At 55.1% G+C, this 17355-nt stretch overlaps 1 protein-coding gene across 1 annotated transcript in view; it reads left to right on the forward strand.

Moving 5' to 3' along the window:
* The window catches only part of LOC140192776 (adaptin ear-binding coat-associated protein 2-like), a gene marked incomplete at its 5' end in the record, with an annotated part of 42498 nt that extends 26138 nt beyond the window's left edge, over positions 1–16360 (forward strand). Inside the window, one exon of the mRNA XM_072250262.1 lies at positions 15981–16360. Coding sequence (XP_072106363.1) covers positions 15981–16029 — 49 coding nt within the window. The remainder of the gene's footprint in view (positions 1–15980) is intronic.
* Positions 16361–17355: the final 995 nt, after the last annotated feature.

Raw genomic sequence — 17355 nt, forward strand, 5'->3', positions numbered from 1 at the left:
ACTCCCCGGGACCCCCTGTAGATACAGGCACACTCCCCTGGACCCCCTGTAAATACAGACACACTCCCTGGGAATCCCTGTAAATACCCACACACTCCCCGGGACCCCCTGTGAATACTGACACACTCCCCGTGACCCCCTGTAAATACAGACACACTCCCCGGGACCCCCTGTAAACAGTGACACACACCCCGGGAACTCCTGTAAATACTGACACACTCCCCGGGACCCCCTGTAGATACTGACACACTCCCTGGGACCCACTGTAAATTCAGACACACTCCCCGTGAACCCCTGTAAATACAGACACACTCCCAGGACCCCTGTAAATACTGACACACTCCCCGGGATCCCCTGTAAATACAGACACACTCCCCGGGATCCCCTGTAAATACAGACACACTCCCCTGGACCCCCTGTAAATACTGACGCACAATCCCGAGACGCCCCTGTAAATTCAGACACACTCCCCGGGACCCCCTGTAAATACAGACACACTCCCCGGGATCCCCCTGTAAATACAGACACACTCCCCGGGACCCCCAGTAGATACAGACACACTCGCTGGGACTCCCTGTAGATACAGGCACACTCCCCGGGACCCCCTGTAAATACCCACACACTCCCCGGGATCCCCCTGTAAATACAGACACACTCCCCGGGATCCTCTGTAAATACAGACAAACTCCCCGGGACCCCCTGTAAATACAGACACACTCGCCGGGACCCCCTGTAGATACAGACACACTCGCCGGGACCCCCTGTAAATACTGACACACTCCCCGGGACCCCCCTGTAAATACTGACACACTCCCCGGGACCCCCTGTAAATACAGACACACTCCCCGGGATCCTCTGTAAATACAGACACACTCCCCGGGACCCCCAGTAGATACAGACACACTCGCTGGGACCCCCTGTAGATACAGGCACACTCCCCGGGACCCCCTGTAAATACCCACACACTCCCCGGGATCCCCCTGTAAATGCAGACACACTCCCCGGGATCCTCTGTAAATACAGACAAACTCCCCGGGACCCCCTGTAAATACAGACACACTCGCCGGGACCCCCTGTAGATACAGACACACTCGCCGGGACCCCCTGTAAATACTGACACACTCCCCGGGATACCCTGTAAATACTGACACACTCCCTGGGACCCCCTGTAAATACTGACACACTGCCTGGGACGCCCTGTAAATACCCACACACTCCCCGGGACCCCCTGTAAATACCCACACACTCCCCGGGACCCCCTGTAAATACCCACAGACTCTCCTGGACCCCCTGTAAATACAGACACACTCCCCGGGACCCCCTGTAAATACAGACACACTCCCCGGGATACTCTGTAAATACTGACACACTCCCCGGTACCCACAGTAAATACAGACACACTCCCCGGGACCCCCTGTAGATACAGGCACACTCCCCGGGATACCCTGTAAATACTGACATCCTCCCCGGGACCCCCTGTAAATACCGACATACTCCCTGGGATCCCCGGTAAATACTGACACACACCCCGGGATCTCCTGAAAATACTGACACACTCCCCAAGACCCCTGTAAATACAGACACAATCACCGGGATCCCCTGTAAAAACAGACACACTCCCCGGGACCCCCTGTAAATACAGACACACTCCCCGGGACCCCCTGTAAACAGTGACACACTCCCCGGGACCCCCTGTAAATACAGACACACTCCCCGGGACCCCCTGTAAATACAGACACACTCCCCGGGACCCCCTGTAAACAGTGACACACACCCCGGGAACTCCTGTAAATACTGACACACTCCCTGGGTTCCCCTGTAAATACAGACACACTCCCCGGGATCCCCTGTAAATACTGACACACTCCCCGGGTTCCCCTGTAAATACAGACACACTCCCCGGGACCCCCTGTAAATACTGACACACTCCCCGGGACACCCTGTAAATGCTGACACACTCCCCGGGACCCCCTGTAAATACTGACACACTCCCCGGGACACCCTGTAAATACTGACACACTCCCTGGGAACCCCTGTAAATACCCACACACTCCCCGGGACCCCCTGTAAATACAGACACACTCCCCGGGTTCCCCTGTAAATACAGACACACTCCCCGGGACCCCCTGTAAATACTGACACACTCCCCGGGACACCCTGTAAATACTGAAACACTCCCCGGGACCCCTGTGTAAATACAGACACACTCCCCGGGTTCCCCTGTAAATACAGACACACTCCCCAGGATCCCCTGTAAATACTGACACACTCCCCGGGACCCCCTGTAAATACAGACACACTCCCCGGGATACTCTGTAAATACTGACACACTCCCCGGGACCCCCTGTAAATACAGACACACTCCCCTGGATACTCTGTAAATACTGACATCCTCCCCGGGACCCCCTGTAAATACCGACACACACCCCGGGATCCCCGGTAAATACTGACACACACCCCGGGATCTCCTGAAAATACTGACACACTCCCCAAGACCCCTGTAAATACAGACACAATCACCGGGATCCCCTGTAAATACTGACACACTCCCCGGGACCCCCTGTAAAAACAGACACACTCCCCGGGACCCCCTGTAAATACAGACACACTCCCTGGGACCCCCTGTAAACAGTGACACACTCCCCGGGACCCCCTGTAAATACAGACACACTCCCCGGGACCCTCTGTAAATACAGACACACTCCCCGGGATCCCCTGTAAATACTGACACACTCCCTGGGAACCCCTGTAAATACCCACACACTCCCCGGGACCCACTGTAAATACAGACACACTCCCTGGGAATCCCTGTAAATACCCACACACTCCCCGGGACCCCCTGTAAATACTGACACACTCCCCGTGACCCCCTGTAAATACAGACACACTCCCCGGGATACCCTGTAAATACTGACACACTCCCTGGGTTCCCCTGTAAATACAGACACACTCCCCGGGATCCCCTGTAAATACCCACACACTCCCCGGGACCCACTGTAAATACAGACACACTCCCCGGGACCCCTGTGTAAATACTGACACACTCCCCGGGTTCCCCTGTAAATACAGACACACTCCCCAGGATCCCCTGTAAATACAGACACACTCCCCGGGACCCCCTGTAAATACTGACACACTCCCCGTGACCCCCTGTAAATACAGACACACTCCCCGGGATACCCTGTAAATACTGACACACTCCCTGGGTTCCCCTGTAAATACAGACACACTCCCCGGGATCCCCTGTAAATACTGACACACTCCCTGGGAACCCCTGTAAATACCCACACACTCCCCGGGACCCCCTGTAAATACAGACACACTCCCCGGGTTCCCCTGTAAATACAGACACACTCCCCGGGACCCCCTGTAAATACTGACACACTCCCCGGGACACCCTGTAAATACTGAAACACTCCCCAGGACCCCTGTGTAAATACAGACACACTCCCCGGGTTCCCCTGTAAATACAGACACACTCCCCAGGATCCCCTGTAAATACTGACACACTCCCTGGGTTCCCCTGTAAATACAGACACACTCCCCGGGATCCCCTGTAAATACCCACACACTCCCCGGGACCCACTGTAAATACAGACACACTCCCCGGGACCCCTGTGTAAATACTGACACACTCCCCGGGTTCCCCTGTAAATACAGACACACTCCCCGGGTTCCCCTGTAAATACAGACACACTCCCCGGGACCCCCTGTAAATACTGACACACTCCCCGGGACCCCTGTAAATACTGACACACTCCCCGTGACCCCCTGTAAATACAGACACACTCCCCGGGTTCCCCTGTAAATACAGACACACTCCCCGGGACCCCCTGTAAATACTGACACACTCCCCGAGACCCCTGTAAATACTGACACACTCCCCGGGACCCCCTGTAAATTCAGACACACTCCCCGGGACCCCCTGTAAATACTGACATACTCCCCGGGATCTCCTGTAAATACAGACACACTCCCCGTGAACCCCTGTAAATACCGAAACACTCCCCGGGACCCCCTGTAGATACAGGCACACTCCCCTGGACCCCCTGTAAATACAGACACACTCCCTGGGAATCCCTGTAAATACCCACACACTCCCCGGGACCCCCTGTGAATACTGACACACTCCCCGTGACCCCCTGTAAATACAGACACACTCCCCGGGACCCCCTGTAAACAGTGACACACACCCCGGGAACTCCTGTAAATACTGACACACTCCCCGGGACCCCCTGTAGATACTGACACACTCCCTGGGACCCACTGTAAATTCAGACACACTCCCCGTGAACCCCTGTAAATACAGACACACTCCCAGGACCCCTGTAAATACTGACACACTCCCCGGGATCCCCTGTAAATACAGACACACTCCCCGGGATCCCCTGTAAATACAGACACACTCCCCTGGACCCCCTGTAAATACTGACGCACAATCCCGAGACCCCCCTGTAAATTCAGACACACTCCCCGGGACCCCCTGTAAATACAGACACACTCCCCGGGATCCCCCTGTAAATACAGACACACTCCCCGGGACCCCCAGTAGATACAGACACACTCGCTGGGACCCCCTGTAGATACAGGCACACTCCCCGGGACCCCCTGTAAATACCCACACACTCCCCGGGATCCCCCTGTAAATACAGACACACTCCCCGGGATCCTCTGTAAATACAGACAAACTCCCCGGGACCCCCTGTAAATACAGACACACTCGCCGGGACCCCCTGTAGATACAGACACACTCGCCGGGACCCCCTGTAAATACTGACACACTCCCCGGGACCCCCCTGTAAATACTGACACACTCCCCGGGACCCCCTGTAAATACAGACACACTCCCCGGGATCCTCTGTAAATACAGACACACTCCCCGGGACCCCCAGTAGATACAGACACACTCGCTGGGACCCCCTGTAGATACAGGCACACTCCCCGGGACCCCCTGTAAATACCCACACACTCCCCGGGATCCCCCTGTAAATGCAGACACACTCCCCGGGATCCTCTGTAAATACAGACAAACTCCCCGGGACCCCCTGTAAATACAGACACACTCGCCGGGACCCCCTGTAGATACAGACACACTCGCCGGGACCCCCTGTAAATACTGACACACTCCCCGGGATACCCTGTAAATACTGACACACTCCCTGGGACCCCCTGTAAATACTGACACACTGCCTGGGACGCCCTGTAAATACCCACACACTCCCCGGGACCCCCTGTAAATACCCACACACTCCCCGGGACCCCCTGTAAATACCCACAGACTCTCCTGGACCCCCTGTAAATACAGACACACTCCCCGGGACCCCCTGTAAATACAGACACACTCCCCGGGATACTCTGTAAATACTGACACACTCCCCGGTACCCACAGTAAATACAGACACACTCCCCGGGACCCCCTGTAGATACAGGCACACTCCCCGGGATACCCTGTAAATACTGACATCCTCCCCGGGACCCCCTGTAAATACCGACATACTCCCTGGGATCCCCGGTAAATACTGACACACACCCCGGGATCTCCTGAAAATACTGACACACTCCCCAAGACCCCTGTAAATACAGACACAATCACCGGGATCCCCTGTAAAAACAGACACACTCCCCGGGACCCCCTGTAAATACAGACACACTCCCCGGGACCCCCTGTAAACAGTGACACACTCCCCGGGACCCCCTGTAAATACAGACACACTCCCCGGGACCCCCTGTAAATACAGACACACTCCCCGGGACCCCCTGTAAACAGTGACACACACCCCGGGAACTCCTGTAAATACTGACACACTCCCTGGGTTCCCCTGTAAATACAGACACACTCCCCTGGATCCCCTGTAAATACTGACACACTCCCCGGGTTCCCCTGTAAATACAGACACACTCCCCGGGACCCCCTGTAAATACTGACACACTCCCCGGGACACCCTGTAAATACTGACACACTCCCCGGGACCCCCTGTAAATACTGACACACTCCCCGGGACACCCTGTAAATACTGACACACTCCCTGGGAACCCCTGTAAATACCCACACACTCCCCGGGACCCCCTGTAAATACAGACACACTCCCCGGGTTCCCCTGTAAATACAGACACACTCCCCGGGACCCCCTGTAAATACTGACACACTCCCCGGGACACCCTGTAAATACTGAAACACTCCCCGGGACCCCTGTGTAAATACAGACACACTCCCCGGGTTCCCCTGTAAATACAGACACACTCCCCAGGATCCCCTGTAAATACTGACACACTCCCCGGGACCCCCTGTAAATACAGACACACTCCCCGGGATACTCTGTAAATACTGACACACTCCCCGGGACCCCCTGTAAATACAGACACACTCCCCTGGATACTCTGTAAATACTGACATCCTCCCCGGGACCCCCTGTAAATACCGACACACACCCCGGGATCCCCGGTAAATACTGACACACACCCCGGGATCTCCTGAAAATACTGACACACTCCCCAAGACCCCTGTAAATACAGACACAATCACCGGGATCCCCTGTAAATACTGACACACTCCCCGGGACCCCCTGTAAAAACAGACACACTCCCCGGGACCCCCTGTAAATACAGACACACTCCCTGGGACCCCCTGTAAACAGTGACACACTCCCCGGGACCCCCTGTAAATGCAGACACACTCCCCGGGACCCCCTGTAAATACAGACACACTCCCCGGGATCCCCTGTAAATACTGACACACTCCCTGGGAACCCCTGTAAATACCCACACACTCCCCGGGACCCACTGTAAATACAGACACACTCCCTGGGAATCCCTGTAAATACCCACACACTCCCCGGGACCCCCTGTAAATACTGACACACTCCCCGTGACCCCCTGTAAATACAGACACACTCCCCGGGATACCCTGTAAATACTGACACACTCCCTGGGTTCCCCTGTAAATACAGACACACTCCCCGGGATCCCCTGTAAATACCCACACACTCCCCGGGACCCACTGTAAATACAGACACACTCCCCGGGACCCCTGTGTAAATACTGACACACTCCCCGGGTTCCCCTGTAAATACAGACACACTCCCCAGGATCCCCTGTAAATACAGACACACTCCCCGGGACCCCCTGTAAATACTGACACACTCCCCGTGACCCCCTGTAAATACAGACACACTCCCCGGGATACCCTGTAAATACTGACACACTCCCTGGGTTCCCCTGTAAATACAGACACACTCCCCGGGATCCCCTGTAAATACTGACACACTCCCTGGGAACCCCTGTAAATACCCACACACTCCCCGGGACCCCCTGTAAATACAGACACACTCCCCGGGTTCCCCTGTAAATACAGACACACTCCCCGGGACCCCCTGTAAATACTGACACACTCCCCGGGACACCCTGTAAATACTGAAACACTCCCCGGGACCCCTGTGTAAATACAGACACACTCCCCGGGTTCCCCTGTAAATACAGACACACTCCCCAGGATCCCCTGTAAATACTGACACACTCCCCGGGACCCCCTGTAAATACTGACACACTCCCCGTGACCCCCTGTAAATACAGACACACTCCCCGGGATACCCTGTAAATACTGACACACTCCCTGGGTTCCCCTGTAAATACAGACACACTCCCCGGGATCCCCTGTAAATACTGACACACTCCCTGGGAACCCCTGTAAATACCCACACACTCCCCGGGACCCCCTGTAAATACAGACACACTCCCCGGGACCCCCTGTAAATACAGACACACTCCCCGGGATCCCCTGTAAATACTGACACACTCCCTGGGAACCCCTGTAAATACCCACACACTCCCCGGGACCCACTGTAAATACAGACACACTCCCTGGGAATCCCTGTAAATACCCACACACTCCCCGGGACCCCCTGTAAATACTGACACACTCCCCGTGACCCCCTGTAAATACAGACACACTCCCCGGGATACCCTGTAAATACTGACACACTCCCTGGGTTCCCCTGTAAATACAGACACACTCCCCGGGATCCCCTGTAAATACCCACACACTCCCCGGGACCCACTGTAAATACAGACACACTCCCCGGGACCCCTGTGTAAATACTGACACACTCCCCGGGTTCCCCTGTAAATACAGACACACTCCCCAGGATCCCCTGTAAATACAGACACACTCCCCGGGACCCCCTGTAAATACTGACACACTCCCCGTGACCCCCTGTAAATACAGACACACTCCCCGGGATACCCTGTAAATACTGACACACTCCCTGGGTTCCCCTGTAAATACAGACACACTCCCCGGGATCCCCTGTAAATACTGACACACTCCCTGGGAACCCCTGTAAATACCCACACACTCCCCGGGACCCCCTGTAAATACAGACACACTCCCCGGGTTCCCCTGTAAATACAGACACACTCCCCGGGACCCCCTGTAAATACTGACACACTCCCCGGGACACCCTGTAAATACTGAAACACTCCCCGGGACCCCTGTGTAAATACAGACACACTCCCCGGGTTCCCCTGTAAATACAGACACACTCCCCAGGATCCCCTGTAAATACTGACACACTCCCCGGGACCCCCTGTAAATACTGACACACTCCCCGTGACCCCCTGTAAATACAGACACACTCCCCGGGATACCCTGTAAATACTGACACACTCCCTGGGTTCCCCTGTAAATACAGACACACTCCCCGGGATCCCCTGTAAATACTGACACACTCCCTGGGAACCCCTGTAAATACCCACACACTCCCCGGGACCCCCTGTAAATACAGACACACTCCCCGGGTTCCCCTGTAAATACAGACACACTCCCCGGGACCCCCTGTAAGTACTGACACACTCCCCGGGACACCCTGTAAATACTGAAACACTCCCCGGGACCCCTGTGTAAATACAGACACACTCCCCGGGTTCCCCTGTAAATACAGACACACTCCCCAGGATCCCCTGTAAATACTGACACACTCCCCGGGACCCCCTGTGAATACAGACACACTCCCCGGGATACTCTGTAAATACTGACACACTCCCCGGGACCCCCTGTAAATACAGACACACTCCCCGGGATACTCTGTAAATACTGACATCCTCCCCGGGACCCCCTGTAAATACCGACACACACCCCGGGATCCCCGGTAAATACTGACACACACCCCGGGATCTCCTGAAAATACTGACACACTCCCCAAGACCCCTGTAAATACAGACACAATCACCGGGATCCCCTGTAAATACTGACACACTCCCCGGGACCCCCTGTAAAAACAGACACACTCCCCGGGACCCCCTGTAAATACAGACACACTCGCCGGGACCCCTGTGTAAATACAGACACACTCCCCGGGTTCCCCTGTAAATACAGACACACTCCCCGGGATCTCCTGTAAATACTGAAACACTCCCCGGTACCCCTGTGTAAATACTGACACACTCCCCGGGACCCCCTGTAAATACTGACACACTCCCCGGGACCCCCTGTAAATACAGACACACTCCCCGGGATACTCTGTAAATACTGACATCCTCCCCGGGACCCCCTGTAAATACCGACACACACCCCGGGATCCCCGGTAAATACTGACACACACCCCGGGACCCCCTGTAAATACAGACACACTCCCTGGGACCCACTGTAAATACAGACATACTCCCTGGGAACCCCTGTAAATACAGACACACTCCCCGGGACCCCCTGTAAATACAGACACACTCGCCGGGACCCCCTGTAGATACAGGCACACTCCCCAGGACCCCCTGTAAATACTGACACACTCCCTGGGATACCCTGTAAATACTGACACACTGCCCGGGACCCCCTGTAAATACAGACACACTCCCCGGGATCCCCTGTAAATACTGACACACTCCCTGGGATCTCCTGTAAATACAGACACACTCCCTGGGATCTCCTGTAAATACAGACAGACTCCCTGTGAACCCCTGTAAATACCGAAACACTCCCCGGGACCCCTGTGTAAATACAGACACACTCCCCGGGACCCCCTGTAAATACAGACACACTCCCTGGGACCCACTGTAAATACAGACACACTCCCCGGGATCCCCTGTAAATACTGACACACTCCCTGGGATCTCCTGTAAATACAGACACAACCCCTGGGATCTCCTGTAAATACAGACAGACTCCCCGTGAACCCCTGTAAATACCGAAACACTCCCCGGGACCCCTGTGTAAATACAGACACACTCCCCGGGACCCCCTGTAAATACAGACACACTCCCTGGGACCCACTGTAAATACAGACATACTCCCTGGGAACCCCTGTAAATACTGACACACTCCCCGGGATCCCCTGTAAATACAGACACACTCCCCGGGACCCCCTGTAAATACAGACACACTCCCCGGGACCCACTGTAAATACAGGCACACTCCCCGGGATCCCCTGTAAATACCGAAACACTCCCCGGGACCCCTGTGTAAATACAGACACACTCCCCGGGACCCACTGTAAATACTGACACACTCCCCGGGTTCCCCTGTAAATACAGACACACTCCCCGGGGCCCCCTGTAAACACTGGCACACTCCCCGTGATCCGCTGTAAATACCGAAACACTCCCCGGGACCCCTGTGTAAATACTGACACACTCCCCGGGTTCCCCTGTAAATACAGACACACTCCCCAGGATCCCCTGTAAATACAGACACACTCCCCGGAATCTCCTGTAAATACTGAAACACTCCCCGGGACCCCTGTGTAAATACTGACACAGTCCCCGGGACCCCCTGTAAATACAGACACACTCCCTGGGAACCCCTGTAAATACCCACACACTGCCCGGGACCCCCTGTAAATACAGACACACTCCCCGGGACCCCCTGTAAATACAGACACACTCCCCGGGACCCCCTGTAAATACAGACACACTCCCCGGGACCCCCTGTAAATACAGACACACTCCCCGGGATACTCTGTAAATACTGACACACTCCCCGGGACCCCCTGTAAATACAGACACACTCCCCGGGATACTCTGTAAATACTGACATCCTCCCCGGGACCCCCTGTAAATACCGACACACACCCCGGGATCCCCGGTAAATACTGACACACACCCCGGGATCTCCTGAAAATACTGACACACTCCCCAAGACCCCTGTAAATACAGACACAATCACCGGGATCCCCTGTAAATACTGACACACTCCCCGGGACCCCCTGTAAAAACAGACACACTCCCCGGGACCCCCTGTAAATACTGACACACTCCCCGGGACCCCCTGTAAATACTGACACACTCCCCGGGATACCCTGTAAATACTGACACACTGCCCGGGACCCCCTGTAAATACAGACACACTCCCCGGGATCCACTGTAAATACTGACACACTCCCTGGGATCTCCTGTAAATACAGACACACTCCCTGGGATCTCCTGTAAATACAGACAGACTCCCCGTGAACCCCTGTAAATACCGAAACACTCCCCGGGACCCCTGTGTAAATACAGACACACTCCCCGGGTTCCCCTGTAAATACAGACACACTCCCCGGGATCTCCTGTAAATACTGAAACACTCCCCGGTACCCCTGTGTAAATACTGACACACTCCCCGGGACCCCCTGTAAATACTGACACACTCCCCGGGACCCCCTGTAAATACAGACACACTCCCCGGGATACTCTGTAAATACTGACATCCTCCCCGGGACCCCCTGTAAATACCGACACACACCCCGGGATCCCCGGTAAATACTGACACACACCCCGGGACCCCCTGTAAATACAGACACACTCCCTGGAACCCACTGTAAATACAGACATACTCCCTGGGAACCCCTGTAAATACAGACACACTCCCCGGGACCCCCTGTAAATACAGACACACTCGCCGGGACCCCCTGTAGATACAGGCACACTCCCCAGGACCCCCTGTAAATACTGACACACTCCCTGGGATACCCTGTAAATACTGACACACTGCCCGGGACCCCCTGTAAATACAGACACACTCCCCGGGATCCCCTGTAAATACTGACACACTCCCTGGGATCTCCTGTAAATACAGACACACTCCCTGGGATCTCCTGTAAATGCAGACAGACTCCCTGTGAACCCCTGTAAATACCGAAACACTCCCCGGGACCCCTGTGTAAATACAGACACACTCCCCGGGACCCCCTGTAAATACAGACACACTCCCTGGGACCCACTGTAAATACAGACACACTCCCCGGGATCCCCTGTAAATACTGACACACTCCCTGGGATCTCCTGTAAATACAGACACACTCCCTGGGATCTCCTGTAAATACAGACAGACTCCCCGTGAACCCCTGTAAATACCGAAACACTCCCCGGGACCCCTGTGTAAATACAGACACACTCCCCGGGTTCCCCTGTAAATACAGACACACTCCCCGGGATCTCCTGTAAATACTGAAACACTCCCCGGTACCCCTGTGTAAATACTGACACACTCCCCGGGACCCCCTGTAAATACTGACACACTCCCCGGGACCCCCTGTAAATACAGACACACTCCCCGGGATACTCTGTAAATACTGACATCCTCCCCGGGACCCCCTGTAAATACCGACACACACCCCGGGATCCCCGGTAAATACTGACACACACCCCGGGACCCCCTGTAAATACAGACACACTCCCTGGGACCCACTGTAAATACAGACATACTCCCTGGGAACCCCTGTAAATACAGACACACTCCCCGGGACCCCCTGTAAATACAGACACACTCGCCGGGACCCCCTGTAGATACAGGCACACTCCCCAGGACCCCCTGTAAATACTGACACACTCCCTGGGATACCCTGTAAATACTGACACACTGCCCGGGACCCCCTGTAAATACAGACACACTCCCCGGGATCCCCTGTAAATACTGACACACTCCCTGGGATCTCCTGTAAATACAGACACACTCCCTGGGATCTCCTGTAAATACAGACAGACTCCCTGTGAACCCCTGTAAATACCGAAACACTCCCCGGGACCCCTGTGTAAATACAGACACACTCCCCGGGACCCCCTGTAAATACAGACACACTCCCTGGGACCCACTGTAAATACAGACACACTCCCCGGGATCCCCTGTAAATACTGACACACTCCCTGGGATCTCCTGTAAATACAGACACAACCCCTGGGATCTCCTGTAAATACAGACAGACTCCCCGTGAACCCCTGTAAATACCGAAACACTCCCCGGGACCCCTGTGTAAATACAGACACACTCCCCGGGACCCCCTGTAAATACAGACACACTCCCTGGGACCCACTGTAAATACAGACATACTCCCTGGGAACCCCTGTAAATACTGACACACTCCCCGGGATCCCCTGTAAATACAGACACACTCCCCGGGACCCCCTGTAAATACAGACACACTCCCCGGGACCCACTGTAAATACAGGCACACTCCCCGGGATCCCCTGTAAATACCGAAACACTCCCCGGGACCCCTGTGTAAATACAGACACACTCCCCGGGACCCACTGTAAATACTGACACACTCCCCGGGTTCCCCTGTAAATACAGACACACTCCCCGGGGCCCCCTGTAAACACTGGCACACTCCCCGTGATCCGCTGTAAATACCGAAACACTCCCCGGGACCCCTGTGTAAATACTGACACACTCCCCGGGTTCCCCTGTAAATACAGACACACTCCCCAGGATCCCCTGTAAATACAGACACACTCCCCGGAATCTCCTGTAAATACTGAAACACTCCCCGGGACCCCTGTGTAAATACTGACACAGTCCCCGGGACCCCCTGTAAATACAGACACACTCCCTGGGAACCCCTGTAAATACCCACACACTGCCCGGGACCCCCTGTAAATACAGACACACTCCCCGGGACCCCCTGTAAATACAGACACACTCCCCGGGACCCCCTGTAAATACAGACACACTCCCCGGGACCCCCTGTAAATACAGACACACTCCCCGGGATACTCTGTAAATACTGACACACTCCCCGGGACCCCCTGTAAATACAGACACACTCCCCGGGATACTCTGTAAATACTGACATCCTCCCCGGGACCCCCTGTAAATACCGACACACACCCCGGGATCCCCGGTAAATACTGACACACACCCCGGGATCTCCTGAAAATACTGACACACTCCCCAAGACCCCTGTAAATACAGACACAATCACCGGGATCCCCTGTAAATACTGACACACTCCCCGGGACCCCCTGTAAAAACAGACACACTCCCCGGGACCCCCTGTAAATACTGACACACTCCCCGGGACCCCCTGTAAATACTGACACACTCCCCGGGATACCCTGTAAATACTGACACACTGCCCGGGACCCCCTGTAAATACAGACACACTCCCCGGGATCCACTGTAAATACTGACACACTCCCTGGGATCTCCTGTAAATACAGACACACTCCCTGGGATCTCCTGTAAATACAGACAGACTCCCCGTGAACCCCTGTAAATACCGAAACACTCCCCGGGACCCCTGTGTAAATACAGACACACTCCCCGGGTTCCCCTGTAAATACAGACACACTCCCCGGGATCTCCTGTAAATACTGAAACACTCCCCGGTACCCCTGTGTAAATACTGACACACTCCCCGGGACCCCCTGTAAATACTGACACACTCCCCGGGACCCCCTGTAAATACAGACACACTCCCCGGGATACTCTGTAAATACTGACATCCTCCCCGGGACCCCCTGTAAATACCGACACACACCCCGGGATCCCCGGTAAATACTGACACACACCCCGGGACCCCCTGTAAATACAGACACACTCCCTGGAACCCACTGTAAATACAGACATACTCCCTGGGAACCCCTGTAAATACAGACACACTCCCCGGGACCCCCTGTAAATACAGACACACTCGCCGGGACCCCCTGTAGATACAGGCACACTCCCCAGGACCCCCTGTAAATACTGACACACTCCCTGGGATACCCTGTAAATACTGACACACTGCCCGGGACCCCCTGTAAATACAGACACACTCCCCGGGATCCCCTGTAAATACTGACACACTCCCTGGGATCTCCTGTAAATACAGACACACTCCCTGGGATCTCCTGTAAATGCAGACAGACTCCCTGTGAACCCCTGTAAATACCGAAACACTCCCCGGGACCCCTGTGTAAATACAGACACACTCCCCGGGACCCCCTGTAAATACAGACACACTCCCTGGGACCCACTGTAAATACAGACACACTCCCCGGGATCCCCTGTAAATACTGACACACTCCCTGGGATCTCCTGTAAATACAGACACACTCCCTGGGATCTCCTGTAAATACAGACAGACTCCCCGTGAACCCCTGTAAATACCGAAACACTCCCCGGGACCCCTGTGTAAATACAGACACACTCCCCGGGACCCCCTGTAAATACAGACACACTCCCTGGGACCCACTGTAAATACAGACATACTCCCTGGGAACCCCTGTAAATACTGACACACTCCCCGGGATCCCCTGTAAATACAGACACACTCCCCGGGACCCCCTGTAAATACAGACACACTCCCCGGGACCCACTGTAAATACAGGCACACTCCCCGGGACCCCCTGTAAGTACTGACACACTCCCCGGGACACCCTGTAAATACTGACATCCTCCTCGGGACCCCCTGTAAATACTGACACACTCCCCGGGACCCCCTGTAAGTACTGACACACTGCCCGGGACGCCCTGTAAATACAGACACACTCCCCGGGACACCCTGTAAATACTGACGCACTCTCCGGGACCCCCTGTAAGTACTGACACACTGCCCGGGACGCCCTGTAAATACAGACACACTCCCCGGGATCCCCTGTAAATACAGACACACTCCCCGGGGCCTTATGTAAATACTGACACACTGTTAAGATCGACCTATACGCTGCAGAGTTTTTCCTGTTTCTTCTAGTCTCTTCTCTTCTCTTGTCTGCTGTGTGATTGTGGCCTGTCTCCTTCTCTCTCACTTAAGGTGTGCCTCGGACGAGACGTCCGCTCAGACAGGCTGGGTCCAGTTCTGAACCTTGGCCGGCTGCCTGTCGAGAACGACCCCCGTCTCGCTTTCTGCCCTCTGCTCCCTGCTTCGTGACTCCAGCTCTTTGTCTCTGCGTGTGGCCAGCTTGAGATCTGTGACCTTGCATCATCTTGTGCACCTCTATCACGCTGCCTCTCATCCTCCTTCGCTCCAAACGGAAAAGCCCGAGCTCGCTCACCCTTCCCTCATGAGACACGCTCTCCAATCCAGGCAGCGTCCTGGTGAATCTCCTCTGCACCCTCTCTAATCCAGGCAGCATCCTGGTGAATCTCCTCTGCACCCTCTCTAATCCAGGCAGCATCCTGGTGAATCTCCTCTGCACCCTCTCTAATCCAGGCAGCATCCTGGTGAATCTCCTCTGCACCCTCTCTAATCCAGGCAGCATCCTGGTGAATCTCCTCTGTACCCTCTCTGATCCAGGCAGCATCCTGGTGAATCTCCTCTGCACCCTCTCTAATCCAGGCAGCATCCTGGTGAATCTCCTCTGCACCCTCTCTAATCCAGGCAGCATCCTGGTGAATCTCCTCTGCACCCTCTCTAATCCAGGCAGTATCCTGGTGAATCTCCTCTGTACCCTCTCTGATCCAGGCAGCATCCTGGTGAATCTCCTCTGCACCCTCTCTAATCCAGGCAACATCCTGGCGAATCTCCTCTGCACCCTCTCTAATCCAGGCAGCATCCTGTTGAATCTCCTCTGCACCCTCTCTGATCCAGTCAGCATCCTGGTGAATCTCCTCTGCACCCTCTCTAATCCAGGCAGCGTCGTGGTGAATCTCCTCTGCACCCTCTCTAATCCAGTCAGCATCTTGGTGAATCTCCTCTGCACCCTCTCTAATCCAGGCAGCATCCTGTTGAATCTCCTCTGCACCCTCTCTAATCCAGGCAGCATCCTGATGAATCTCCTCTGCACCCTCTCTAATCCAGGCAGCATCCTGGTGAATCTCCTCTGCACCCTCTCTAATCCAGGCAGCATCCTGGTGAATCTCCTCTGCACCCTCTCTAATCCAGGCAGCATCCTGTTGAATCTGCCTCCAGCTTGACCTTGCAAAGTGAACCAGTCCTCACTTTGAACTGCATCTGCCACCTCTCGGCCCAGCCCTGCGTCCGGTCTCTGTCTCGTTGTCACCCACGACAGCCGTCCGCCCTCTCTCCTCAACTCCACCGACCTCCGTGTCGTCTTCCTAAGTTACCGACCCGCCCCTCCCCTTCCTCAACCCAAGTCGTTTGTGAAAACCGCAAAAGACGGACAGGTTCCCCCCCGGAACAGCAGCGGTCACCGACCTCCGGGCAGAATACGCCCCAAGTACAGCCG

The sequence above is a fragment of the Mobula birostris genome, unplaced genomic scaffold (genome assembly GCF_030028105.1).
Source record: "Mobula birostris isolate sMobBir1 unplaced genomic scaffold, sMobBir1.hap1 scaffold_2601, whole genome shotgun sequence".
NCBI lineage: Eukaryota > Metazoa > Chordata > Chondrichthyes > Myliobatiformes > Myliobatidae > Mobula > Mobula birostris.